This window comes from Panonychus citri, unplaced genomic scaffold (assembly GCF_014898815.1).
Source record: "Panonychus citri isolate SS breed McGregor unplaced genomic scaffold, ASM1489881v1 Contig00140, whole genome shotgun sequence".
Taxonomy (NCBI): domain Eukaryota; kingdom Metazoa; phylum Arthropoda; class Arachnida; order Trombidiformes; family Tetranychidae; genus Panonychus; species Panonychus citri.
The window spans coordinates 219,618-247,547 of record NW_026515545.1 but is presented as its reverse complement, the minus strand read 5'-3'; the positions used below and the strand labels follow the sequence as shown (position 1 = coordinate 247,547).

Sequence of the window (27,930 nt, the reverse complement as noted above, 5' to 3'; positions counted from 1 at the left end):
ATGATGATTAACTGAATGTGACAAAATGATAGTTAACAATAATCAGTTGATTGTTACTTGACTTTGTTTCCAACAATTGTTAACTTGACCTTTCCAATACATTATTGTTACATCATTGACATAAATCCAGTTGAAGCTTTTTGATGATGTTGATTGTTGAGAGATGTTATTTTCCGGACAATAACAACGACAAAAAAGTGGACAATATTATCATCACAATCATCATCTTTCAATGAGAGAGAAACAAAAGAGCGATGATGAAAAAAGGGTGAGGCGAAAAGATGAAGGAGAAAAAAAAACAATAAACTCATAACTATTAATAGAATAGAGGAAATTAGTTGGTCAGTTGAATAGAGAAAGGAGACTTTCAATCAAGAACCGTAAACAAGATGACCACTGTTCGGATGAAGATGATGATGATAATCATCAACATCCATTCACTTGTTCATCTTCAATGGTAATTTATCAATCCAACACCAAGGAAATTCTGATTCAGGATTCTGATTTTTTCTCATCTCAATATTACTGTTTCTCTTTGTTTTTTTGTCATCTTCATCTTCTGTAAACAAAGATGAATACGAATTGAAGTGATTTTTCATCATCATCATCATCATGGGGAACATGATGATAGACTTTATTTTCCTCATCAATTTCTTATCAGAATCACTTAATCTATTATTCTTACTCCTTTTTAATGGAATAAAAAAAAAAGGTATAAAATTGTTGATTGTTGTTCCCCATTCATATCAATGAAACTAAATCAACAAAATTGTCAATCATTGAGATGATGATGACACTTCTTATGATGATGATCATTATTTTTTATCATTATCAACATTAAATGTTGTGAATATTAAAGTGACAATAATATAAGAAGAAAAAAAAATGAATCAATTGAATTACACTAAAGTCTCATTATCTACCACATCCTGATGATCATCTTTATCTTTATCTTCATCCTCTTCTCATCATCATGTATTCACATGGTGATGAAGACGATAATAAATAAAAATAACATTTTTACAGTTTTCTTTGTGAAAGAAACTTTTTTTTTCTCAATCTCAACAATTGATGAGATTTAAGACTCATTTTCATGATAACACACACATAGAAAAAAAAAGAGTTGAATTGACGCTGAATTGTAAAGTTTCAACTTCATCACCATGATTATCATCATCATCATCATCATGCTGATAGTTACAGTGTTGTTGTTGTTCATTAAATGTTGCAATGGGATAAAATAATAAAATAAAGTTTATTCAGCAAGCCAATTTAATGGCTTAATGAGGTGTGAAACAGGCAAGTCAACGGTTTCCTCCTTTTTGTATAGGGAGATGAAGATGATGAAAGGATGAGGATGAGGATGAGGATGACAGAAAAAGATGTGTCAAAAAGGGGTCACAATGAGCTCTCATCTTCATCTCGAGATGAAGATGATCAAATTGATATTTACAATGCGTGTTAACTTGAGTTGTTTTGTTTTTGTTTGAAGTGTTGATAAGTTTTTTTTTATTTCATTTCTATTGGTAAATCATGATAATGATAATGATGATGATGATGATTGTAATTAGATTTTGGTGTGAGTGAGTTTGTTTTTCTTGTGTTCATCATCAGAATCATATTTATCCTCATTGGTATGTTGGTTTGAAAGCTTTACTTTAATTGTTGTTCCTTTCAAATTGTAAATTAATTGTAATTGTTATTTGTAAATGTGCTTTATTTTGTCACGATGTCTTTTTATCTGTGTTAATCATTGATGAGGATGAAAGATTTTAATTGTCAGAGTCAATTGGTGATTTAATAAGATACGTGTTAGCTTGAGAATTGAACAAAAAATTAAATCATTAATCATTTGAATGAGTATCTTTTTTTTTGATTACAATTAAAAAGCATAAGATGATTTTGATGGTTTACTTTTTATAATTGTTGCACCAGCGATCAATTTACTTTAATACATTTGAAATTAAAGGGTAATTAAACAAAACAATCAGCTGAGAAAGAGTGAAACAATTAATTATCAGTATTACATTTTAAGTAAACTAGAAACAAAATTAAGTTAATGTTTAATACTATGAAGGAGGAAGTGCAAGGATAACCGGAAAAGGAAAGGAAACTGATGCTGGAAAAATTTGAGTAAAATGTTATTGAATCAGTAAGATGTTGCATATGCAGGGGTATTGGTTGATGATGATGATGATGATGGTAGTGGGTATGAATGGATGAGGATGAAGATGAGGTTCAAACAGATGTTGCATGATGTTTGGAAGATGCTAAAAGGTTTGATTTTTTTGCTCTCTTTCTTCATCTTCTGAATCGCTAGTGAACTTTTGTTGTGAGACAATCAAAACATCATCATTGGTGAGATGATGATGGAAATGATGATAAGAGGTAAGAAGATGTTGGATGTTGGATGTTGGATGCTATTCAAAGTCTTGAAAGGTTGGAAACTTTTACTTTCTCGATGGACCAGTCAACATGTTGCCATCACTTTGGAACTGAAATCAGAAATATCTGCGGAAGATGCAAACTGATGATGATGATTAAGGTGATGATCAAGATGAAGAAGATTCTCAAGTAAAAGTGAGAAAACATGCAAGATACAAATTGAAAGATTAGCTCTTTAAATGGTACTTGTTGTTAGAGGATCTTTCAGTTATCGTCATCATCATCATTGCTTGAGAGAGACTTGAGGATGCAGGAAGATAAAGATGAAGATGAAGATGTAATTGTAGGATATAAAGTCTCTGAAGATGAAAGTGTCTGTGAATATTATCAAGTTTTTTTCGTTTATTTGATTGATTACCTTGATCTTATTCAACTTATCAGTTCAGGTTAACAGATTTTCTTAACGATAACTGTTCATCTAATCTGGTTCCAAGATTGTCACACTTTTCATGACAATTATCAGAGTACAAAAATGGTACCGTTAATATTGTTTATCGTTTGTGACATCATTTGGCGATATGAATGTGTGTATCTAGTTGATTAGTGATCTGATTATGATTCTGTTTGGAAAGTCAATTAAAGTGATTGATCATCTTGTTGGAATCTCTGAATTATTTCAAGGTGAATTTTCATTGAGCTAAATTTTAGATTTTTGTGAAAGAAAAAGAAAATTTCACTTGTTTTTCATTTGTCTTTTTCATCTTCATCTTCATCCTCATGATGATCATGTTTTTGTCAACAATTTACTTCTTACATGACAGCACAAGAGGTTATAAACTGAATTTCATGGTATCATTTCAAAGATTTCATGTTATTCATTGAAGAAAAGATGATGAAGAGTAATGAAGTAAGTTGGAGAGGAAAAGAAATAAAAAAGTTCTAACTCGAAATTTTATCAACCAAATAATAAAAAATCAAGGTAAAAGAAAAGATTCACAATCATCATCATTATCATCATTTCTTAATGGTGCTGATAAGATCAAGTCACTGGAAATAAAATCCATGGAGAGAAAAAAGAAAACAATATCTACATGAAATTTTCAATAATAGTAGAAACTAATTTCAATAATAATGATAACTATCATCGTAATGATAGTAATAAGCTGATAGTGTGACTTTTAACACAATCAACATCTTCCTATGGACAATTTACCTGAATTTTTGAGTAACTCTCTCTCTCTCTCTCTCTCTCTTACCTGTGTTATTATTATCATTTATGGTTATTACTATTTCACTGGTTTCTATGGAGATTCAATGTTTTCAGTGACAAAAAGTAATTTAAATGATAAACTTGATCACAATTCTCTCCATTGTTGTTATTTACCTGAATTTTATATTCTTTTTTATTGTTAATTGTTATTTTATCAAATTGTATCAGGTTAAATTAGATTAATTGTTTTCTTTTCTCTATCTTATTCTCATTTGAATTTTGAATGAATTTCTTTTCCAAGTGAAATTTTGTCCATGTTGTTATTATATATTTTCTATGACAATTTAAGGTTAGCTTTCATATTTTGTTTCTCTCATCAAGGTTATCATTAATATCATGAATTCTGGTTGATTTTTTATTCTACGGTTAATCATTACTATTATTGTTATAGAAATGATTTTGTTTTGTTTTTACCCGGAGGGTAAATTATGTTCACTCTGAATCAGCTCATTTCAACCATAATGATTTAAGGTAAAAATATGAAACTTGATTGGCTTAATAAGGTTAATACTTATTATTTTTTTTCTTAGCTCTCAAATTGATCAAGAGTTTAATCATGATTAAGATAATGATAATGGTTTGATCATCATCTTAATCATCTTCCCTTTGCGATTGGTTAACAATCAGATGAAAAACAATTGTCTTTGATTAACAGTCTAAATCCAGTTGGGAAAAAATTCTGATTACTTTTCTGATTTTATAATCATTATCGTCACTTGTATTTCCTAAGTTAATTACAACAATTAACTTTTACGAGTGATTGTTAACAAGTTTCATTTGATTTGCTTGCTGATTCTTTGGGATTTTTGATCGGATTAAAAAGTGTTCATCAATAATTAATGTTAATTGTGTTTCTTTACTTGATAATTAAGGTCAATGTTAATGGTTGAATTTGTGATTAGTAAATTTTTTGACACAATTTCACTTGAAAACCGCCCAATTAACATTGATTGTTGGATTTTGTGAATTGGATTAACAGCAAATCAAATTTAATTTGATGACTAAATGGGTGGAGAACCTGAATAATCAAGTAATCATAATTATAATTACGATAATCAAGGAAACAATTGATATAAATTGTGGTTCTTTGGCAAGAAAAATATATAATTTGTCACAATTAGTTAATCTATTAGTTTGTATCATGATTATTTCTGTAACAATTAACATAACTCAAGCTTATCTAATGATACAATTAAGTAAATATGATAATCGTTGATTAGAAATTGATTTTATTGAATGATTTAGTATTCCAACAATCAGATTATTATAAATAACAATAACTAATAGTTAATGAAAATAAATTGTTGATTTAAATAAAATGATACAAATAAAAAGTTAATAGTTATAGTTTTTTTTTTCCTGGACATTGAAAGTTAATCAAACAATTGTTTCTGCTGATTGTTCATGATTAAGTTAATCGTTATTATTGTTTATCAACATCAATCATCAGAATTTAATAATAATCATGATTATTGATCAATTTTGCTCTTTTATTCAATTCTCTGAACACAGAAGATGTTAAATCAATATGTTAATCTATTAATATGATATCATAATGATGATTGTTGATTGTTGATTGTTGTCCATGAATAAATTAAACTGTTCAGCTTGTTAACTGAAATCATAAGTCAGTTGGAGTTAATTGTTTCTCTTTTTATATATTTCGATATCGTTGATGATCATCACGAGATTTAAGATTCTTGTCTCAAGATGATATTCACATGATGATGAATATAAACAATCAGTTTTCAGGGAAAAGTTCCGATAGAATCATAAGGAAGAATAAGATGATTAAATTATCGAATTAAGAATAGAACTTTTTTTTTTCCTATTCTCTGTGTTTTCCTTAAAGATCATTAAATAAATGAAGAAAAAATAACAACCACAAGATGAAGATATTCTGGAATCATGAAGATTATCATGTTGAAGATATTGCATGATTTTCTTTCATTATGAAGCTGAGTAGCTTTTTTATTGGTTCTGTCATGCTATTCTAATTATCATCGAATTCAGTTCATCATTTCATTCACAATTAATGATCATTTGATGGACTTTAATCCATCCGAGGATCAACCATCTCGAGGAGTTACTTTAATCACCTCGTTCTTATTCAATAACAATAACAATTCACTGTTAATATGAGACAATTAACCTTTAAATTGGTTACATGGGATAATAATATTAATAGATTAACAATTTTGATTTGATTTCTGTTAGTAAATTCAAGGGATTGGATTAACTTCAATCCATTTGGATTAACCTTTATTTTCCTATTAATATTTCAATTGTAATCTAAATATTAGATTTAAAATTAAATATCTATATTTATATCTATTAAATAGTCTATACAATTTAATTAACCAATTTACTTAATTACTTTTCTTTTCTTTTTTTTCTCTTTTTCTTTTTCCTCTGGTCAACTCCTATTCTTTGGACATTGGAAAATAAATAAACAATCATCACCATTATTATTAATATATAACAATGATAATATCAACAATTGTCACCACCACAACGACTACAAATCATCACCCACTCTCGACAATTAAAATTACAATAACAACAAAACCTATTCAATCAACTTAATCACTTTACTTCATGTTACCTTTTGCTGTATTTTCACTTGATTGTTGACTCTCAATGGGTATTTAACTTTAAATTGTTGATACAATCGAGCAGCATGTAAACGTAAAGATGAACCGACCAGTAACATGACCTCAACCAACACCAACAATAACAATAATAACACCAATAATAATAATAACAATAATAATAATAATAACACCAGTACCAATAGTAACTCGGTGACAAGTAATAAACAAGCATCGGCACCTAAGAAGCCACGACTTGTGTTCACTGATCTTCAACGACGAACCCTTCAGGCCATTTTTAAGGAAACAAAGCGACCTTCAAAGGAGATGCAAATAACAATTTCACAACAATTAGGTCTTGATTTATCGACGGTGGGCAATTTTTTCATGAATGCCCGTCGTAGGTCACAAGATAAATGGATGGACGATGCATCGGACATTTCAAAGGCCTCGTCACCAATCAATTCAGCCTCCAACTCTCCTGCCTCATCAGCCTCCCATCATATCGGTGGACCAAGTGGTACAAGCTCATCGTCCAGAGGTGGTGGTGGAGGTGGCGGTGGGTCAAATGGAGCAAATTCAACTGGAAACTCTGTTGTAATTAAAGGTCAACTGATCGGTCAACCAACATCAGTTGTTACTTTAGGAGTTGTCACATCAACAACATCTTCATGCACATAATAAACCAGCAAATCTTTAACTCAACTTAAATTTACCTGCGCAATTAACTTAATCATCTCATCATCTTCATTTTTACAATCATCTTACTACAATTTTCTCAGCTGATTAACAACAACAACAAACAAACAAAACTGTTAATCAAAATTAACTTTGTTTCTTTTTTTTAACCCAAAAAAAAGTTCATATTCATTTCTTTCAAAGTGCAACTGATTCTGGTCTCGTTTTTATTTTACTTTAATTGTTAATTGTTCAATTTAATTTCATTTTCTACACACTAATTTCTGGAATAGTATCTTACAAATGAAGACGATTAAGATTAACGGTAAACAAAAGGGTTAATATGATTGTATGAATTAAATCATCTCTACGAGTGTTAATCTATTAGATGAATTGTAAAAGGAGATCGAAGCTGTTTAACTTTATACAAACTCGATGACAACAATTAACTATTAAAGTGACAATTTGATTTAATTTCTTCTCCATTCTGAGCTGATCTATTGGAAAATTAAATGACCATCACCATCACCATGTATTTGATACAATTTGCAATGTAATATAAATGTAATACTAAATTTGATCCAATGATCATTTGTGCAACTTAACAATTAACCCGATTCTTAACCAGATAAACACAATTGGATAATCCAATGAAAAGGATCAGAGAAATGATTTCTATGTGTTATAGAAAATAATATAAGTTATAAATAGATACAAATTATATTCAAATTTATAAAATTCTAATTGAATTTAATTGTGTTAATTACTCTCTTAATCATCTTCTCTACATCTCCATGTATTTACCATTGAGCTGCTCAAATCTTTATCCTCATCTTTATGGATCATTGATTAACAACAATCTTCATCATCATCGACAATTTATTAACCAGAAATAAGCAATTTAATGATCTCTCTTCAATCCTAATAATCTCTTCATCTATTTAATTTAACAATTAACAACTAAAATTGGACAAAATTGTTTTCTCTCCTTTTTTTTCACCTTCGTCACAATTTAACAACAATTAACACAAACCATTATATTCACCATAGACTTATATACATTATATATATACACGATTCACCAAAGCAACCTGAAGACGACACGATTAGATTTAAACAGGAAATCACCGGAAATATAAGATGATAAAAATTGAATCATCATCATCACCATAACCATCATCATCCTAAAATCATCATCATCAAGACTTACACATAATAACAATTAAGTGTTAACAGTTAATTGGAAGAGTAAAAAACAAATGAGTTTACCAATGTGAAGATATTGAGATAATTTCAACTCGATTATCAATGGAAACCAGAAAATTATATATAAATAATAATAATAATTACGATAATAGTAATGGTGATCATAGTGGTTAATATAAATATATTTAATTACCATTAATTAATTATCAATTATTACTAAATAATGATATGATTAATAACTGATACACTGGGAAACAGAAAAGCAAGATTACTTAAATGAGAAAGAAATTAAAATTTAATTATAAACAAAAATGAAGCAAAATTTCACGAAAAATTAGTTTTAATTCAACTAATCACTATTACTATTATTGCTTTTTATTATTAACTATTAATTATTATTAATAATTAACTATTATCATGATTCTGTATCATTGTACTATTGCTATTGTACTCTAATGTATATTTACCTGTATGATTGAGTATAGCAAAAGGAAAGCAAGCAAACAATTAAGTTAATTGTTGGTTAACAATCAACTTTACTTAATTAATTGGATACTCAATAGCACCTCCAGAGATTATTAATTAACTTAATTTTTTTTTCTCTTTCTTTTCCTCTTTTATTCTGGAATAACAGTTAACTGGAAAATTCCTCAATTCTCATTCCCAACATGATATTTTCTATTCTTCAGAATCATCACACTTTTAATTTAATTTAATTTCTCTTATTAATTGTTTTATGTTGATCGTAATTCTTTATACAATTTATAAATTGTTAACCTTTTCTGTTTATCGTTTCATCTCACTTCTAGTCAGTTCATTTCTGATATTTCATTTCGGTAATTCTGTCCTCATTTAATTGTGATTCGCATTTTCATCATCTAATTGTAACTATTATCATTGATGGAATGATCTCCTCCTCCCTCCTCTCTCTCTTCTCTCTCACATTTCGATCTTGTTTTGATTTTGACAAAGAAAAAAAAAGAGTTAAAATCAATTTTATTTCTTATGATGATGAATGAATCTAATGATAATAATACATTATCTTTCTGTTACTCCTGAATTCCTGCTGACGATGAATAAAGTTATCATACAAAAAATGATCCACTGATTTCATTTAATTATCTAATTACAAAAATAATTTATATTATAAATTTTAAAGGGATGATGGATTTGAGAAATCGATAGTATTATATATAAATGATGTCAATTAATAATATTTGAAATTTATTATGAAATGAGAAAAGGATGATGAAGTTATAAGAGGATAGAAATGATCAATGAACTTTGTGGCAGGTTGACTTTTTGTCGATTTGTTTTACAATTAAGAAGTGAATCTTGATTTCATTGGTGTTATCACAGAATCATATGAATTTGGTTCTTTGTGGGTTCTTAGTGCTTGAGCTGCATGAGTTAATTGTAGGGCAGCTTCTGGATTAGATCCACCAGGTAACAAGGTGCATTCTCTTTCCAATATGGCCGCCATTCCATCAATAATCTCATAGAAACCCGAGACCAGAGCAGCTTTTCGGAATCTATTCAATTCTTTGTAAAAGTTGGGTGTTTTTTCGGGTAATTTTTTCGCTAATCTTAGAACCTTTTGAATATCTGATTGGAGGTTGGATTGTTTTATCCATACAACACAAGAAGAAGAGTAACTTTTCCTTTCATTGCTTTTTCCTGGCTCTTGGACAGCTCCCTTGGGGCTTAATTGTGGAAATCCCAACATGGATAAATTACCGAGCCAAGAAACACAGTCTAAACCAGCATTAAATGTTGAAAACATGAGACTTGATTTCTTTTTACTATCTGCCCAAGAGTAAATCATCCCGTACCAATTAACAGCAAGTCGACAAATAGCGACCATTCCTTCAACTTTAAGGGCACCATGAAGTAGAACACAAAGAGATGGTTGTTTACTTTCATCAAGTAATATCGTGTTTAAAGCTTCTTCCAAATCAAAAGTAGTCGATGGATTAAGATCAAAATCTGAAGCGGTTTTAACAGTTGTAATTGAATGGAAACGTTGAAGATCATCTTTGGTCAATGGTGTACTGAACATTAAATGTCGACTGTGAACTGGTGGACTTGAGACTTCATTGATATTCATGAAGCCACAAACTGTTATATCACTTGATGGTTCAATTTTGATTGTCTCGAAATCATTTTTTTGTGTGTAACCCTCTAAGGTTGGGAACAACATGATCGGGCCATTTAGACTTCCACAATGTAAACGACCACGATAAGGAGTATAATTGGTTTCACCAAGATATTGGAAAATCTTTGAATACTTTTAACGACATTGTCTCTGGCATCAATAGATGATTATCTAGAATAGAATCAAATGAAATGGAGATGATTAAGATGCATGAAATAATTGAGAGTAATCCAAAGATTTGCTAATACTTACTGATGTCAACCTTTGAATCGGACATTAGGACTTCCAAAATCTTCTTATAATAGGCGACTCTTTGTTGAGCAAAAGGCTCATTAGGTGAGGATAAGCTAACGATGTGAAGCTTAGCAGGAAAATTAAATTTAAACAAACATTTCTCGAAATTTTCTGCCTCTGAATAGGACGAGATACCTGGACTACCATCGGTTACCAATATAATATTACATGGAACGTTACTTCCCCATTCTTCATGGACCAGATCTTGAACACCTCTTAAAGCGTTAATTGTATTTGTTTTATCGTAAACCTCGTCCAAATAATTAAGAGCTGTTCTAATGGCATCATAGTCACGAGTAAAAGATAGACTCCGTTCCCATAGAGAAGAATATAACATCAAAGAGATCAACTCAAGGCGACAATTGGCAGATATGTAATCCAGTAGTTGATTAAGACCCTGAATGGCCAAACTTTTAATCGATTGAATTTCATTAGTGTCTTGAAGAACCACAGTTTTACACATTGAGAGAGAAACATCAAGTAGAATAATAGTTGGCATTTTTTGGACTCACTTCTTATTGAGAACAGAAAAACAAGACAAACTGATTTACGATTCAAATAGAATAAACTTAGATGATGGTAATTAATTAGTTTGAGAGTCAAAATGTTAATTGTTTAACCGAATTGATCTGGATGAAAAGGAACACAATCAACTGAAAGGAAAACATTGACAATCTAAAAGCCGGAGAATAGAAAATGAGCTGTGAAAATAGAAAATTCTTTTCGTAGGAATAGCCGAATACACGTTATTTATCCAGCAAAAGGAGAAAAACTTTGAAATAAAATTTGTAATATGAGAAATTAAATGAAATCAATGATTGAATTGGTTTTTTTTACATGAAAACTTTATTCATAGTCAACGGGGATTCAGGAGTAACAAGAAGATAAAATATAGTTGAGATATGAAGATGTGATCATTTCTTGTTGTAGTTGAAGGTGTTCACTTAATTTTACAACAATCGGATCATCGGGTGTTAGACCTTCATCGTTAATTAGATAGTTGATTGTTTCATTGGCACATAATTGAAATCCAATAATGAAAACTTGTAATTCCAATAAAGCGTCATTTGTTTTATCCAAAATGTTCTCATCGTCATTGTCACTTTCGATTTCATCGTTTTCTTCACAATCACTGATATCCTCGAATTCACATTGACCATATTTCTGATTAACACTGATCACAAAAGTTGATGAATCTTCGTTCATCTTTAATGATGAACAAATCCAAAGACAAACCTAAACGAAAGAAACTTGAGCAATGATGAAGATTTTTAGGTAAACGGAAGAGAGAATTAAATCGCTCTCGCGTTTGCTCTCTTCTCTTTCTTCTTTTTTTCTCTCTCTCTCTCTCTCTCACTTCCTTCCTTTATCTTCTTCTAACATATGGATGTGGCACTCGCTCAAAACTTCAGAGAGAAAGAAAAAGAAAGAAGAGAAAGAGAAGGCAAAGGAGGAGAGAAGATGAAGAGATGAAGAGGGTGGGTGGTTATCCAGATGTCGGTGGAACGAGTCGAGTTTAAGATGTTCTAACATCTGCTCGAGTGTCCACAGGAGCAGAAGAAAGAAAGAGAAGAAAGAGAAAAGAAAGTGAATAGATCATCTTTTTGGAAGCTGGTCCAGCATCTGGTTCTCATTATAATTAACGATTGTAACTCGTGTTCCTTTTTCACCATAAACACATTTGATTTTGGAAAACAGCAAATCCATTGGTTAACAATTAACTTAATCGTTACCTTTTAATTTTGACATTTTTTGAATTCCAATTGATTAACCAGCACCTTTATCGATCCTTGATATTTTTCATTATCCTTGAGTATTCCTCTCATCCGTTGGGTAACAATCAACTGATTTGTTATTGCTTTTTCATTAGAAAACAATTTAGTTTGCTAATTTGGTTTTGCAAACAGCAAATTTTCAATTTTGCTGCAAACAAATACAATTTAATTTAAATGACCTAAACATCTATACAGTCGTTTTTTTAACGAGATTTGGGTTGTGAATTTTGTTTGTTGCAATTTAAAATTAGATTACTATTTTTTGGGAATTTTCTGCTAATAAGGCAACATGAACATCGTGATATTGTTTCATTGCAAAGTAAATAACTGCGATTCCGGTGGAGATATTTAAAATCGATAAAGCAGCAAATCCTAGGAGAAGATTTCGCTTGAAAAGTGATCTGCTCACTATTTTGATTCCTTCTTTGGTTGATGCCCATCGATCTAGAACATCGATTGGAAGAGGAATACCGGGATTGTTAAGGGCACTTAGAATGGAGATAAAGATGGCACTGGATGAGGGAAAAGCCGAACTGAAAAGGAATTGATAAGCACCGGTTCTTATGAGGTGACATTCGGCACAATTAACTTCACCTCGGATAATTGTGTCTAGTTGTTGATTTGTGATCAAAAAAGATGCACCAGCGGCCATTGCGACCGAAGATGTAACAGCCATAAATTTATTGAATGAAACTACCTTTAAATATTTACGAACAGCAAATAGAAAAGGTAATTGTGTAAAAGAAGCCACACTCATGGTGATTAAAGGACCTCTGGTTAAGGCGATCAAATCAATTCCAGGCCTCCAAGTGTTAGCAAGAGCTTCAAATTTCTCTTCACGTGTTTCAGGTGAGTCTTCAGGCTTAGGGAAACTAAGAAAAGTAAAGAAGAAGAAAATTAAATTAAAACAATTAAGAAAAAACCAATGAAAACCAAAAGTAAACAAAGGTTCAATTTCAATACTTACAGATGATTAAATGATAATTTGAATTTTGGACTAGTCAAATCATTCAATTTTTCTTCTTTCGATTTCTTCATTTTGTTTAACCATTTAGCGCATTGAGATTTGTAGTTACTCAGGGTTGTAGAAAAGGTCGTTTCCTTGTCGGAGTCCATTGTTTTACAATTAAGTGATTTTAATTTAAATGAGAAACGTGTGTTGTGTTACTTGAATGACAGAGAATCAATTTGTTGCTTGGAAAAGAAAGTAAACATTTCAAATTGGCGCTTTGAGAATAGAAAATGTTCTCGTTGTCATGACGACCTTGCGGAAACGGAAGATTTCGTACAAGAAGATTCAACTTTCTTGTTTTTCTGAAACAACATCATTTTGTTTGGTGTTTTGTAAGTTTTTTCGTAGTGTTAATTTTATCAATTTAATTAATTGAATTATAATTTTTTCGTTTGTTACTAGTGTTTAATTAATTTAATTAAAATGCCTCCCAAAAAGACACCAGCTCCAGAGGCTAAATCAAAACCTGCAGCCAAGAAGGAACAACCTAAGGCCGGTGGTGGTGATGCTGCTAAATCTTCAGCGGGTTCATCTAAAGCTCAACCAGGTAAAAGTGCTGCTGGACCATCGAAATCATCAACAGCACCTAAATCTGCTGCTGGTGCCGCTAAACCAGCCGCTGCCAAGGCTTCTGGATCTAAACCAGCCCAACCAGCGAAAAAAGCTGCACCGGCCAAGAAAGCAGCACCAGCTAAGGCCACTGGTGTTAAACCCAAACCAGGAACCAAGCCTGCTGCTAAGACTACCACTGGTAAACCCGCTGCCAAGGGTGCTGCAACCAAGAGTAAAGCTCCAGCCCAAGGTAAAGGTAAAGCTGCTGCTACCAAGACCAAGTCCGCTGTTAAACCTGCAGGTAAAGGAAAACAACCATCTAAAGGAAAGACAGTCTCAAAGTCTAAATCGGCCGCCGCTGCTGCTTCAGCTAAAATCAAGGCTAAGGCTAAGGCATTAAAGACAGCCAAGAAGGTTACCAAGGGTGTTTACACTAAACGAGCAAGGAAGATCAGAACAAGTGTCCATTTCCACCGACCTTACGTTAAGCATCTCCCAAGAAACCCTAAATACGTTAGGAAAAGTGTACACAAGAGACCTAGATTGGACAAATTCTCCACCATCAAGCATCCATTGACTACTGAATCAGCCATGAAGAAAATTGAAGACCACAACACTCTTGTTTTCATCGTAGACATTAAAGCTAATAAGCCACAAGTTAAGACAGCCGTCAAGAAATTGTACGACATCGGTGTCGCTAAAGTTAACACAATGATCCAACCTGATGGTCAAAAGAAAGCTTATGTAAGATTAGGTCCCGATTATGATGCATTGGATGTAGCAAATAAGATCGGAATTATATAATCTATTTACTTTTTGGCTATTCAATTAAACTAAACGGTTAATAACAACTGAAAATTTACATTGTGTCTCTTTTCATTTTATTATTATGTTGATTTTCATCTTATCTTTTATTAATTTCTATACAATTCTTAATGAACGGAAACTAACACTTCAGTGAACAAAAAGATTAACTTTTTAAAATTTAACTGATTCAGCTTTTTTCAGGATCTCTTGTCCCTTTCCTTTCTTGTAAGCAGCCAGAGCGACATCAGACAAAACCTCTGGATCAATTGGAGCCTTATCCTTGCTACTTGGATACTGTTTATCGAAATCAGCTGGAACGGGAATATTGATTGCGCCAGCAAGACCCACGAGTTCCTCTGTAGAAGTGAAGTAAAAGAAAAATGAATTAAAAAGTGAACATGAACTCTCGTGGTATTCTGATTGAAATTGGATTGTTCAATTCTTTTGGTTGGTTGATACTTCACTGGAGTAGCATGAGAATGTATGATGAATTCATACTCTTTGATATGTTAACTATTCATCAATTTAAGATGAGAATCTTGAACAATAGATTTTTACTTGGATGTGATGAAAATGTAAGCATTGAACAACCAATTTACAATGGAAATGATGAAGATGAATATAGATTAATGTTGGAAATTTACCTCTTGTCATTTCTGCTTTAATTCTCTTTTTATTTTCCATCCAAATTGGTTTCATTTTATCGATGAATTCTCTGTAATCATTTTCAGTCTTGGAATTGACCTTTTGACGATGGATTCCCCATGCAACACCGGAAATTAGAAGGGCCCATCGGCTGAACTGTAAATGAATAATAGCAAAACATGAAGATGAACACAGTCATCAATTGATTATTTACAAATCTAATTGGACATTTTCTAGACAACTTACTCGAATAAAGGGTGAAACATTGAAAGGAGTCCTCAGTGGTGGATCTATGGCAGACATGGTTGATTAGGTTAATTGTTCCAATTAGTTAATAAACACAAACAATCAGTGACTTTCCTTGACTTTCACCAAATGAACCAAATGAAAAACTAAAGGCAAACAGATGAACAAAAGTTCCATCTGTTGGTGAGAATATTAAGTAAAACCAAATTAGAATCTAAAGAAACAGAATTTCTTTAATTTGTTTTTAGTCTTCGGTGGTCAATTTAGCCGATTTCTTTTTACTAGAAAAGAATAAACAGTTTTTGTCAACAATATTTAATAACAATAACAAATAACATTCAACAATATGAACAATACAGTTCATCTCATTTGATTTTATAAACTTTCATGAGAAACGATCAATTGACTGATGACTTATTCATGCAAACTTTCTGAACTTCGGCCAATTCGACTGGATTGAATATCGTTGGAGCTGTTTAGAGTTAAAAATTCTTAGTCATTCAGATATTAAAGGCCTCGAACTAGTTCCAATAGAGCCGAGAAATTCAACAAATCGTCACCTGAAACCAGCTAAAGATGCTCAAAACCCGAAAACCCCAGAGAGAAGCCAAGAAACTCTGAATCAAATTCTTATTCCAATCTAATGATTATTAAAATTAACCAATCTTTCTCCTCCAATTATCATTTGATTGTTTCCTTTCTTTTCTTTACTTAATACAATCAAAATTCTCAAAGCGACAATTAGAGTTGTACGTTTGATTCAAGTAAATTAAACTTTTCTCTTTAATGCATACAATTGTTTAGAGTTAATTCTACTAATTAATCATTTACCAAAGCTTTTGATTTCATCAATGATTGATCATCTTAATCAATAATAAGACGATCATTCAATCAAACCATCAGATTAGTTGATGTATTAATACAAATTGAATTGAAATTCGATAGTTGAATTTACCACTAAACAAAAAGTTCGCTTCGTAGTTCCATCAACAGATGGAGCTTACAAAAGACCATGAATATGAACTTTTTTCGCTCCTGATAAAATTTAATTTACTAATTTACTTTACCTGTGAATTAAACTTAAATTTGTGTTATTATTTCTTATCACACGGATCAAGTTGATACCAAAATTATTGGTGAACAATTGATAAAATCTATTTAAAGTCAGAAAATCCTTAAATTGCTTCGAATAGAAACTTTATATTTGTCTATTTTTTTCGTCAATTAACTTGGCCAATTCAAAATGAATTTAGCTATTTTCAACTCAAGCCACTTGATGAATATTAATTATTTACAATTCTATTACCAAAGTAATTACAAAGTCAGTAGAATTGAACCTTGGTTGATTGGTACGAGTTTTCGAATCATTAGAAAATTATCAAGATGAACTTTTTCCGATTTTTCTACTCGATTTTATCTTAATTACCGTTTTTTTGTGTCCTACTCGTTCCTTATTCTCACTCGATTAGTATTTTAGATATTCTCAAATTGATATTTTTCACTTTTCGTCTACTATATAAAACGAAAGGATTTTCGAGAAATTATCATTCAACTGTCCAAACCAATAACGAAAACAACAACAACAACTAAACGAAAACATTTAAAACTTTTCTATTACAACAATGAATCAATTGGTTGCTATTCTTTTCTTTGCTCTTGTTGCTCTTTCTACAACAATTAGTGCTACAAATCACGGTGACGGAGGTCAGAGTAAAATTTATCGAAACCAAGATGTGAGTGGAAAATACAATTTTGGTTATGATATCAATGATCCTTGGGGATCATCCAACTACCGACAAGAATCTGGTGATGGTTGGGGTAATGTCCACGGTTCATATGGACTTAAACTTGCCGATGGTCGTCACCGAACTGTTAACTATATTGCCGATAAAAGTGGATTCCGAGTTAAATTGGACTCAAACGAACCATCTGTTGACTCAATCGACTCTGCTGATGCCATTTACAATGGTGCTGATCCTTCTGGTCACAGTTACACTAATATTATCTCAGGAAACAAGGGAAACCATTACAATCACCATGATGGTTACAATCATGATGGTCGTCATCATGTTGGCTCATGGAACAATGGAAACCAATACCCAAACCAATACAACAATTACAACCAACACCGAAACCAATATCAAAACCAATACCAACATGGTCCATACCACGGACAGAATCACGATTCATGGAATAACAAAGATTCTTGGAATAATAAAGATTCATGGAAACAACAAAACAAACACGACAATTGGGCCAAAAATTAAGTTCTTTTCCTAATAATCTGTCTTCCCCTTCGAAACTAATCATTTCCATTTTATTGTATATTTTTGTACACTCGTTTATTTAAATCTAATTTAATTCTCGCAGCAATAAAAAACATTCATTTTTACATTTCTATTGTCCAAATAAATGTGCCTTGTATCGCGATAATCGCTACTGAGTTTCTCATCTGTATAATGACACCTGATGCACACTGTCACCTTTTCAATCGTCGGATTAATAGAAATATGACTAAATACTTTATTTAAATCTTAAAATTAAGACTCTCTGGTTACGATTTATGAAAAATTTAATCATTTTATGACTACGATTAAAAAAATACGGAGGTCGAAATATTTGGTTGAGTAAAAAGTTTTGCACGAAAAGTGAGTCTAAAATTCAACATTTAATTAAACTCGATCTATCACAGAGAATTAACTTTTCTTCAAATGTTAAAATTCTAAGTTTATTTATTGTGAATCATGATGTTTATCAAAATTTGAACATTTTCAGGCCAAAATCGTGACAAAACGATAGAAAAAAATTTATTTTGGTCGCTTCTCTTGGTTAGATCTAAAGTGGCCTTAGAATTTTGTTCCGATAATTTATCATTCTTATGATAAAATTCAATATTTTTACATTAGTTGTTGAAATTTTCGAAAATTATCCAATCATAATTATGGACAAAACTATATCAGAGGAGAAAAACTGTTCGAATGTCAACTCTAAGACACTTTGGACATTCAATGGCCACGAACTATCAAATTTTAATTGAGATAAATGGACGTGAAAGAAAAAGAATGGAAATGATAATCGTTCTAAAAAATTTTCGAGTCGAGAATATAGAATCAGATGTTCGATGTTTGAACAGTTCAAATATCGATTTTTTTGTCGTTAGCGAATAAATGAATTTTCGACTTTACTTTGATTGAATCGAAGTTGAGTAAATATTTACGATATTTTGTGCAATTCGTATGGCCCAAGTGAACTTTTCAATAAAATTTATGACAATTTGAAGATTGGGTAAACAAAAGCTAGGATTAAATAAACAATTATGATTAATCCAAAATTCGACCTTTGGTTTTATTTTTTGTTTATCATGTTGATTGTCGTCATATTTGGAAAAAAATTAAATATTTCATGGTAATAATCCAAATTGAGTATATAAATAATGGTTCGAGTTTTGGTTATCCTAATTGTTTGCAGTATAAAATACAAAATATCAGCCTTAGCAAAGATTTTGGACTATTTAAAGTTGGGCAGTTTGTGATTCTTATTCTTTCGTGTCTTTATCTTTTCTCAGATTCATTGATAGCAATAGCTAATTTTCTTCTTAATAAGTTGACTCTCTCTTCTTGTCTCCTAATATCTTCATCAGAGATAATCACGGTACCGACCAGTGGCTGCTTTGGATCCAAAAATACTCCAGGATTTTTTTCCAAAATATTTCGACCTGCAGTTTGACCAATAATTGGTCCTTGTTTAAGATAAAGAGCAGTGATAACACTTCTTAAGGCGGTGTCAGAACCAACATTGGGTCCAACTGGTTTCATATTTTTGGGTAAATCAAAACTCTCGACAAACTCAGAATTGAGATTAGTCGCTCTTAACCCTTCCAAACGTTTTTGCCAGAAAATTTGTTGCGGTTTAATGGATGGACCATGTTTCAAGTCTTGCTTTGATTTACTTCCCGGCTGAGATTTGATTACTGTCACTGGTTGCCTGATAATTGGAACAATTCTCCTAACAAAGTAAAAAAGAACACAAAAAAAAAGACAGAGAAGAAAAAGAAAATGAAAAAACAATATCAACATTTTGCGGGAGAGAAACAGCAAAAGAAAAACATTTGAAATATTCCAAGACAAACTTACCCATTGGCGGTTTTAATTTTCTTTGTTGGAAGCGGCGGATTCATGACCATTTAATCAACGATTTATAAATTAACAATATTAAATTAGAAAAATAAAAACAAAACCTTAAAAAATCAGATGTTTACTATAATGAGTAAAGTTGATCAATGAATGAAAATTCAATTAATAAAAGAAACATATGGATCATCTGCTGGCGACATCTACTGGAATGGCGATTAACCCAAGTGACATTTTCCATTAATCAATTCAATTGATTTAATTGTTTAATCGCTGATTTTAATTGTTGATTATTTTTTTTCCAAATCAAATTATCATTATCTTATGATTTTCTTGAAGATTACTAAGGAAACTTATCTACTTAATGATTTCATTGACATTTGAGTTGATTGGTTTTTGAGTGAAGTTTAAGACAATTTGAGATTTTCAATTCGAAATCCAGTTTGATTAAACTAAATTAATAAATTAAAGATTATTTTGTTAAATTGTTCAAAAATTGCAGATGATGACTTTTGATTAGAATATAATTAGAGATAAAAACTATTCCATATGAAAGTTAATCACTATAAGAGTTTTAATCAAGATTCTGTTTCTCTTTTCAATCTCTACAAAACAATTAGATTAAAGAAAATTATAAATCTTCAATTCCTAAAATCTCAATTAAAGTGTTTAATTAATCCAATTAAGACAAAAGCTCCTTGGATTATAAATTAATCCTTTTTTCATTTCTCCATCTCTCTCATTTCCATGAAAACCATCGTAACCACATGATAATAGTTCCAACAATTTAATTGAAAATAGAAACAAATTAATTTGATCTTCTTTTCATCTCAATTAACTAATCAAAGAAAAAGATGGAAAATTAGATCGATATGAACAATTGAATTCGCAAGGAAAACTCTGAATCACTCGAAGAGTATCAAGTTGGACACTTTGTGAGAAAAAAACGAATCCAATTAATTTCTGTTCTAATTGTTCCAATTAATTGTTAGAATAAACAATGAAAACAGAAAATTAAAATTCTATTCTAATACTTCAACTGAACCGCCATTCGATCAACAGTTTGTTTTGTTTCTCTCTCTCTTCTCTCTCAACTGTTTTCTCTTCATATTCTGTCATATGTTTTCTCTCTCAATCATGTTTACCTTTATTTCAATTGCGAAGAGATTTTTTCTTCTAATTTTTGCTAATTAAATCTACAAATTCCATTTCTTTTTTTTCCATTAGTGTATTTGGTTAATTCTTTACTCTTGTTTATTTTATTTCACTTCTAATTCAGTTGTTTAATCATTTTTTTTCTCTCTCATCGATCTCATTTGTTTTGTTTTTTCTCGTCCAACCGGATGTTTGATTCCAATTGTTTGGGAAACAATTAAAGGAAAAGGATAATTGATAAAATGGATACATTTTGGTTACTTGCTTCCGGTGGATCAACTGTGGAAGAATTTGCCAAAGATGTTTACCTGAAAAGTAATCTTAAGAATAGAATTGGTTTTTATATCAGACAATTACTTCAGGATGTTTATGGACAAGATGATCTCTCTGGTGGTGCTGGTGGTGATTCTGGTATATCAACAACCACCGGAATCTCTGATAGTAAGATAATCACCGAAGTTAGTAGTCCAGCGGTTAATTCACTTGTTAATTGTCTCGAAGCAACATTTCTTCATGGTCTTAAAGGAAAACCTTTGCTAAACCGTATGATGGGTAAATCTTTATCCAAAGATACCAATAATCAAACAGAATATAAATTAGATTTCTGGTCAGTTATTTTAATTCTAAGTCATAATCAAGTCTCAGAGAGTTTGGGACAATTGAACAACATTCGTACAGATATTGGCCGATGTCGAGCATGGTTAAGATTAACTCTTAATGATGGTCTTCTTCAGAGTTACCTTGAAGCCTTAATTAATGACACTTCCTTGTTACATGGTTTTTATCGTCCATCAGCTTATTTAAGAGACAAGGAACATATGGATTGTCTTCGTGACCTTATGGGACCTCTTAAATTAGCGACCTTTCAACTTAATTATGATCATTCACTGTTAAACAATTGGACCTGTGATACACTCAAGTTAATTGGTATAACTGTACAAGATACTGAGCCCGTTGTTGCCGCTGTCGATGCACTAGCGACAATAGGAGATAAGAAAGTTGGACCTACGATTGTGAAACGTAAAGAATTGATACGAAAAAGGGTTTTAAATCGTTGGGACAATGGATTGTCCGAAGTAGCTGGTAAATCATCTGAAAGGTCAAAAGAATCAACTCAAAATGATGATACAAAATCTGAATCTAATTCTAGACCAAACTCAACAGAACCTTCAACTAATATCTCAGTCCTAATTACTCAAACAGATGAAGATGGATCATCAAGTCAAACAACTCAAGTCAAAGTTAATCAGTCCAATGTTAAAGAAGACGATATTACTCAATCAACTACTAAAAAGGTGAGCGATTAACCATAATTGATCCATTCTATTCAATTACTTTCACTTAAATTGTCTTTTTTTCCCCTATCCTTTAGATTTCTAACTCTCCTGGATCACATTCTAGTTTAATTGAATCTACCTCTAAACTTGAAGGATTAACCTTGAAAGAGAAACACAAAGACAATACAAATGAAGGTTCCAATGTTAAATCAATGCCTCCTGAAGCAAGTAAAAGTGTAAAAATCAAGAAAAGTAATTTATCCAACTCATCTAATGCTGGAGAAGCAAGTTCATCACGTTTATCAACAAATTCTGATTCAACGTCTCTCGGTGGTAATAGTATAACCAACAAGGGTGGTTGGTCTACATCCCCACCGGGTGATCATGAAGAAGAGCCATATGAGAGTCTTTTATACAGCATATCAACAAATGCTATGCTCTCGTCTACTCCCGATATCAAAGAGTTTATCTTTGCTCCTCCATCAGATGCTGATAATCGCAGTGTTATGAGCAATGAATCAGAAAGATCTCCCACTCCATCCATAAGTGGTAGGCGTAGTAGCGGTGGTTCAAGGGGATTAAGTTTATTCAGGAGGAAGAAAAGTGTATCCTCAAAATCTGAGTCTGGAAGAGCGAGTAATCCGATTGGTGGGAGTGGAACTCATGGTACATTAGCTTCACCCATAACCTCATTGGGCGGAAATGATTTTGAGATAATCCCGAAAACTATGGTTTTAAATAGTCAGGAACCTGAGACTCAAGAATTCCTATTACATTTAACCAGAATTGCTAATCATGTTGGTCTTGATGAACAAGATTATAAATGTTACTCATGTGGTAGACCTATTGGAATGATTTATGGTAAATTTCGTGTCTGTGAATTTGATGGTTTCAATTATTGTACCGAATGTCATGCCGATGAAAAATGGACTATTCCAGCGCGAATTGTAAACAATTGGGATTTTAAGAAATATCCGGTTGCCAATCGAAACAAAAAACGTTTACAACTCATTGAAAGTGAACCTTTAATCGATATTAAAGTTTCCGCTTCGATTCTTTATAAAATGATCAAAGAATTACAAGAAATTCTTGATTTAAGAACTCAACTATTCTATCTTCATGCTTATCTATTTACCTGTAAAGAGCAAGTTGCCACCGGATTGAGGAGGATTCTATGGCCTAGAGATCATCTTTATGAACATATTCACCTTTACTCGATGGCTGATTTACTCCAGGTAATCAATTGAACAATCGAACAACGAAAAACAATCAAAGTTTATTGACTATCAATCTAATGACAACACAAGATATGCATGAATAATTATTTTCTCCTTCATGTTGATCACAATGTTTATGATAATCTAATTGAAATTGTTTCTTCTCTATTCTCATCATCAGATTCAATCGGGAACATCTCTCAATAATTTATTACGAAAAACCATTCAATTTGCTCGGAAACACGTTCTCTCTTGTGTCCTGTGTAGTCAGAAAGGTTTCATTTGTGAAATTTGTAAATCACCGCAAATTATTTATCCCTTTGATACCAGTGTAACTTATCGATGTGATAATTGTAAGGCCGTTTTCCATATCTCATGTTTCATCACCGAATCGGGAAAAAGACCTTGTCCTCGGTGCTTACGGATACGACGTCGTGAACGAGCTGCTGTAACTGTTTAAATCTCTATAAATCTCTTAAATTATTACAAATTATTGGAAACAATTGAGAAGACAAAAATCTCATGATCATAATTATTCGAGCACAAAGTCGATAATTTTATTAATGATATAATCTTTGGACAATTCCAGCAGAAGCAATAACAGTTATGATGATAAACATTAAGCATCTCTTTTATTCAGATTCTACTTTTTAATTAGACTTCTCTCTCTAATTAATTAGAAATAAGAGTTGCCATCTAATCAACAAGTTAACGTAAAAATATGTTCTTCCTCGAGATTATCAATTTTCCAAAAAAAAATATCTATTTTAATCAATTGTTATGAATCTTGTATATTTTTTGCATCAATCTTTTTGTACTTAATCATAATTGTTATAAAAAAAAAGTCGAAAATAATTACAATTAACTCTCGAGAATTATTTTCGCTTTTATTGATTCAATTTCTAAATAAATAATCGATTGATTTATGATGATCATCATCTTCACTTTGATCTTCAATCTCAATCATACAGTTGATTGTTTTTTAATTGTTTCACTTTTTGATTAATCAAGATGACGAAAAGAAAGGGGGAGAGTAAAATATTTTCCCCCTCGACCGGAATATCGGATCTCTTGTTTTGAGTCCTTCGGATCCGAAGTGTTTTCATTTTTTGGGTGAAATGATTGTTTGTTTATTTGTTTCTCACTGGTTAATCAAATTATTTTGAATTAAATTGTGTTGGAATTATGGATCAGAGAGATGATTATTTTGCTTCAAGACGTCGTCAAAGGGAGGAATTGGCAATTCGTGGAGTTTTAGATGTTTGGGATTCATCACCGAAAAAGCCGATCGATGATAGTGATGATGATGAAGAAGAAAGAAAAATTGATCAACCAACTGGATCTAAACGTAAAGTTGACAATTCACAATCAAGTGAGAGTGAGATTGATTTAAAGGCTAAAAAGAGTAAAAAAAGTCGGAAGAAAGGTAAGTGTACTCAAGTTAAATTCTATGTCTAACAATTTGATTTTGTTTCGTATTATTTATTCATTTGTCTTCTTTTGTTTTTATACAGAAAAAAAACACAAACATAAATCAAAGAAGTCAAAGAAGTCAAAGAAAAGCCATAAACATAAACATCGATCAAAGAAACGAAAACGGACCAGTAGTAGCAGTGATAGTGAGGTTAGCAGCAGATCGGAAGATAGTGATGTTGATAGAGAGAAAGAATTGAAACCAGTTGGTCAGTATGATGAAGAACGAGAATTTCTTGAAGAAATGATGGAAAAACAGAAGCTGAAAGAAGGTGATGGTTCACAGGATTCAGATGATTCACAAATTGGTCCATCACCCAAAGGATCGGTTGCACTTAATGTACGCGAATTGGGTCGGGCTCTTTTACCCGGTGAAGGAGCGGCTATGGCTGCTTTTGTGGCCGAAGGTAAAAGGATTCCCAGAAGAGGAGAAATCGGTTTAACCAGTGATCAAATCGAAGCGTATGAAGATGTTGGTTATGTGATGAGTGGTTCTCGTCATCGTAGAATGGAAGCCGTTCGGTTGAGAAAAGAAAACCAAATCTACAGCGCCGACGAGAAACGAGCCTTGGCCATGTTTAATCGTGATGAGCGTGCGAAACGTGAAAATAAGATTTTATCACAATTTAAAGAAATGATCAAAGCCAAGCAGGATAAATGATTCAAGTTTTGCTCTTTCACAAAATTTGACTTTCTCCTTGTAAATATTTATAAATAGATTCCATCATGATACCTGAACAATCCGCCTTCATGGACCAGTCAACATGTTTATTACCTGTATAATAATTGATTCTCACCAACTGACCATAAAGGATGTCAATTTTAAGATTAAAAATATTGCAAATCAATTTGTGTCTGTACAATGTTAATATAACATTAATCGTGTTTCTCTGTCATATTGGCCGATCTCAGGAACAAAGTAATATATTCCGTCGTCTTTTGGGATCTTTTTTATCTGCAACAAGTGAATTAAGGATAACAATCAACTCTTTTTTTGATATTCTTCCATCTCTGTCCATATCACAGCTTCTTAAAACCAGTTTCTTAACAACTTCAATTTGACCCAACTCATATTCCTAGGAAATAGTGAGAGAAAGAAAGAGAGAAGAAAAAACAATTCCAACAATCAGAGAACATAAATTGAAGGATTAAAATCGAATTTTCAAAATGATCAAAAGTTCTTGTCATTTCCCTCGATTGAAAAGACTCACGTCAGTTTGTAATTCCACCAGATCTTTCAAGAAACCTTCGAGTTCTTCATTCTCGATTTGACCATTTCCATCCTAGAGAGAGAGAGAGAGAGAGAGAGAGAGAGAGAGAGAGAGAGAGATAAATAAAATTAGACAACAGAAAAGTTGACAGACTCAAAAAGATGAAGATATTAATAGAAAAAAAAACTAATAAGATTATTCAATTATATCTGATGAGGATTTTTTCCTCTTCTCATTTTCATGCTATTTAGTAACCACAAGGTTTAACTGACCTTGGATTGTACGTCAGTTCTGACCAGTGATAAACTAATAGTAGAACTTGTCAAACAACTTATATACTGATCGGGTAAATAATAAGGGTAATTAACATTGATTATTGTTATAACTTTTCCTCACGAAAAACATTATATTACTTACAATATCATATTTTTTGAAGATACGATTAATTACACTTGATTTAATCTTTTTACTCTTCATTAATTTTATCCTTTTCAGATAATTTGATTCAACTGGAAATAATCTATAAGGTAAACAAAGAAGAAGAGAAAATGATTAACAAACAGAATAAAAGAAATTTGATTGAAAGTTAAGATAGAAATTGAACAAATTGAAATTCATGTAGAAGAGAAAAAAGAAACAGTTTGGTAGTTAATTGTTAATTCGAAAACTCACTTGGCTAATTCACCGATCTGCAATTTACCGTCTTTATTGGAATCGAAAATTTCCAAAACAATATCAGCGATTTCTTGTAGTTCTTCCGGTTTGATGTTCTTCTTTCGCACTTTAGCATAAAAGTCTCGCAATAAACTCTACGAAAAGTGAATAGTAGTTAAAGAGATTCGATATCATAACAATTAGAACATAATTAACACACTAATTAGCCATTGATACTCACACTGAACTCTGAAGCGTCAATCGAGCCACTTTTATCTACATCATACTTTTTCCAGAGCTACGATAATGGACAAGGGATAGAAAAGAAAATAGAAACAATTAAGATTATGAGATTATCATGTATCTTAAAAGTTAATTTAGTAATTTACTTTCATGAAATAGACGCTCGACTTTAGGTGATTGCTGCCATCAAATATGATGGAAAATTTTCCAATGGAACCAATTGAGCTAATTCTTTAACTTCTAAACGGCCATTTCCATTATCATCATAAGCTCTCATGAAAGAAGCCTTGAAGTTTTCGAAAAACAATTTCGATATATTTTGTATGGATTTTGATGGAATGATACTGGCAAGAAGGTCGATTATAAAATCATCCAATTCTTGTCCTTCAATGTGACCATTTCCTAAAGGAAAACACAATAGAAAAGAAAAGTGATAACAATAGAATAACAAGATTTATATCAATCAATGAGTGTTATTGAAAAATTAATTCTCGATAAGATCGAAAGTAACACTTGAAATCTATTTGTAAGTAAATAGTAAAATAATATCGTCATGAGAAAAACAAAATAGAAACAAAACAAAATCATTGAATCATCACAATAATAATATTATTCACCATTGATGATGATTGAGATGAATAGAATAGAATAGCTAATTGAATTTTATCAACAATTTACAAGGGAATTAGTTGTTATCAAGGGTAATTAAAGTAAAATCTACTTACCATCATTGTCATAATGTTTCCAAATTTTGATGAAATCATTTGCTGAAAGAGTAACAAATTTGTTTGTCGTTGGGTCTCGATACTCACGAAATATATTTTCTCGAGGCTTAATGTGAATGAATTTCTCGGCCGAACCTAAGTCAATGGACATTTTCTCTCAAAACAAGTTGACATCATCAAAAGAGAAAAGAAAATACTTTAAAACACTAAAACAATTGAAACGTAAAGC

The 27,930-nt window shown here is 31.5% G+C and overlaps 9 protein-coding genes and 1 pseudogene across 9 annotated transcripts in view; 5 read left to right on the top strand and 5 right to left on the bottom strand.

The window, feature by feature from the left end:
- LOC128394860 (bromodomain-containing protein DDB_G0270170-like) overlaps positions 1-7,575 on the top strand; it is a 41,408-nt gene extending 33,833 nt beyond the window's left edge. Inside the window, exon 8 of the mRNA XM_053355231.1 lies at positions 6,335-7,575. Within this exon, the coding sequence (XP_053211206.1) occupies positions 6,335-6,927 (593 nt within the window). The 3' untranslated portion in view covers positions 6,928-7,575. The remainder of the gene's footprint in view (positions 1-6,334) is intronic.
- Positions 7,576-9,227: 1,652 nt separating this feature from the next.
- On the bottom strand, positions 9,228-11,233 carry LOC128394572 (integrator complex subunit 14-like). The gene is given in 3 exon segments (XM_053354906.1): positions 9,228-10,418; positions 10,420-10,456; positions 10,538-11,233. Coding segments are annotated over 3 exon segments (1,545 nt in total). The 5' UTR covers positions 11,079-11,233; the 3' UTR covers positions 9,228-9,451.
- Positions 11,234-11,910: 677 nt separating this feature from the next.
- LOC128394570 (uncharacterized) lies at positions 11,911-13,587 on the bottom strand. Its single transcript, XM_053354904.1, has 2 exons — positions 13,322-13,587; positions 11,911-13,226 (listed from the first exon to the last, which is right to left on the bottom strand). The coding sequence occupies exons 1-2, from the start codon at positions 13,468-13,470 to the stop codon at positions 12,602-12,604; spliced, it is 774 nt and encodes a 257-aa protein (XP_053210879.1). The 5' UTR covers positions 13,471-13,587; the 3' UTR covers positions 11,911-12,601.
- A 69-nt stretch (positions 13,588-13,656) lies between these two features.
- LOC128394569 (60S ribosomal protein L23a-like) lies at positions 13,657-14,776 on the top strand. The gene has a single exon (XM_053354903.1). It carries the CDS (start codon positions 13,790-13,792, stop codon positions 14,720-14,722), a length of 933 nt encoding a protein of 310 aa, XP_053210878.1. The 5' UTR covers positions 13,657-13,789; the 3' UTR covers positions 14,723-14,776.
- An 89-nt stretch (positions 14,777-14,865) lies between these two features.
- LOC128394571 (uncharacterized) lies at positions 14,866-15,777 on the bottom strand. The gene is made up of 3 exons (XM_053354905.1): positions 15,617-15,777; positions 15,370-15,526; positions 14,866-15,081 (listed from the first exon to the last, which is right to left on the bottom strand). Exons 1-3 carry the CDS (start codon positions 15,671-15,673, stop codon positions 14,897-14,899), a joined length of 399 nt encoding a protein of 132 aa, XP_053210880.1. The 5' UTR covers positions 15,674-15,777; the 3' UTR covers positions 14,866-14,896.
- A 1,390-nt stretch (positions 15,778-17,167) lies between these two features.
- Positions 17,168-18,008, top strand: LOC128394538 (cuticle protein 14-like). Its single transcript, XM_053354860.1, has one exon. It carries the CDS (start codon positions 17,239-17,241, stop codon positions 17,881-17,883), a length of 645 nt encoding a protein of 214 aa, XP_053210835.1. The 5' UTR covers positions 17,168-17,238; the 3' UTR covers positions 17,884-18,008.
- Positions 18,009-18,930: 922 nt separating this feature from the next.
- Positions 18,931-19,909, bottom strand: LOC128395047 (methyl-CpG-binding domain protein 2-like). Its single transcript, XM_053355437.1, has 2 exons — positions 19,750-19,909; positions 18,931-19,621 (listed from the first exon to the last, which is right to left on the bottom strand). The coding sequence occupies exons 1-2, from the start codon at positions 19,797-19,799 to the stop codon at positions 19,168-19,170; spliced, it is 504 nt and encodes a 167-aa protein (XP_053211412.1). The 5' UTR covers positions 19,800-19,909; the 3' UTR covers positions 18,931-19,167.
- A 969-nt stretch (positions 19,910-20,878) lies between these two features.
- On the top strand, positions 20,879-23,888 carry LOC128394550 (pleckstrin homology domain-containing family M member 1-like). Its single transcript, XM_053354877.1, has 3 exons — positions 20,879-22,196; positions 22,274-23,413; positions 23,577-23,888. Exons 1-3 carry the CDS (start codon positions 21,144-21,146, stop codon positions 23,853-23,855), a joined length of 2,472 nt encoding a protein of 823 aa, XP_053210852.1. The 5' UTR covers positions 20,879-21,143; the 3' UTR covers positions 23,856-23,888.
- A 593-nt stretch (positions 23,889-24,481) lies between these two features.
- Positions 24,482-25,716, top strand: LOC128394552 (NKAP family protein CG6066-like). The gene is made up of 2 exons (XM_053354878.1): positions 24,482-24,821; positions 24,910-25,716. The coding sequence occupies exons 1-2, from the start codon at positions 24,581-24,583 to the stop codon at positions 25,527-25,529; spliced, it is 861 nt and encodes a 286-aa protein (XP_053210853.1). The 5' UTR covers positions 24,482-24,580; the 3' UTR covers positions 25,530-25,716.
- LOC128394551 (calbindin-32-like) lies at positions 25,423-27,877 on the bottom strand (annotated as a pseudogene).
- Between the last annotated feature and the right edge of the window lie 53 nt (positions 27,878-27,930).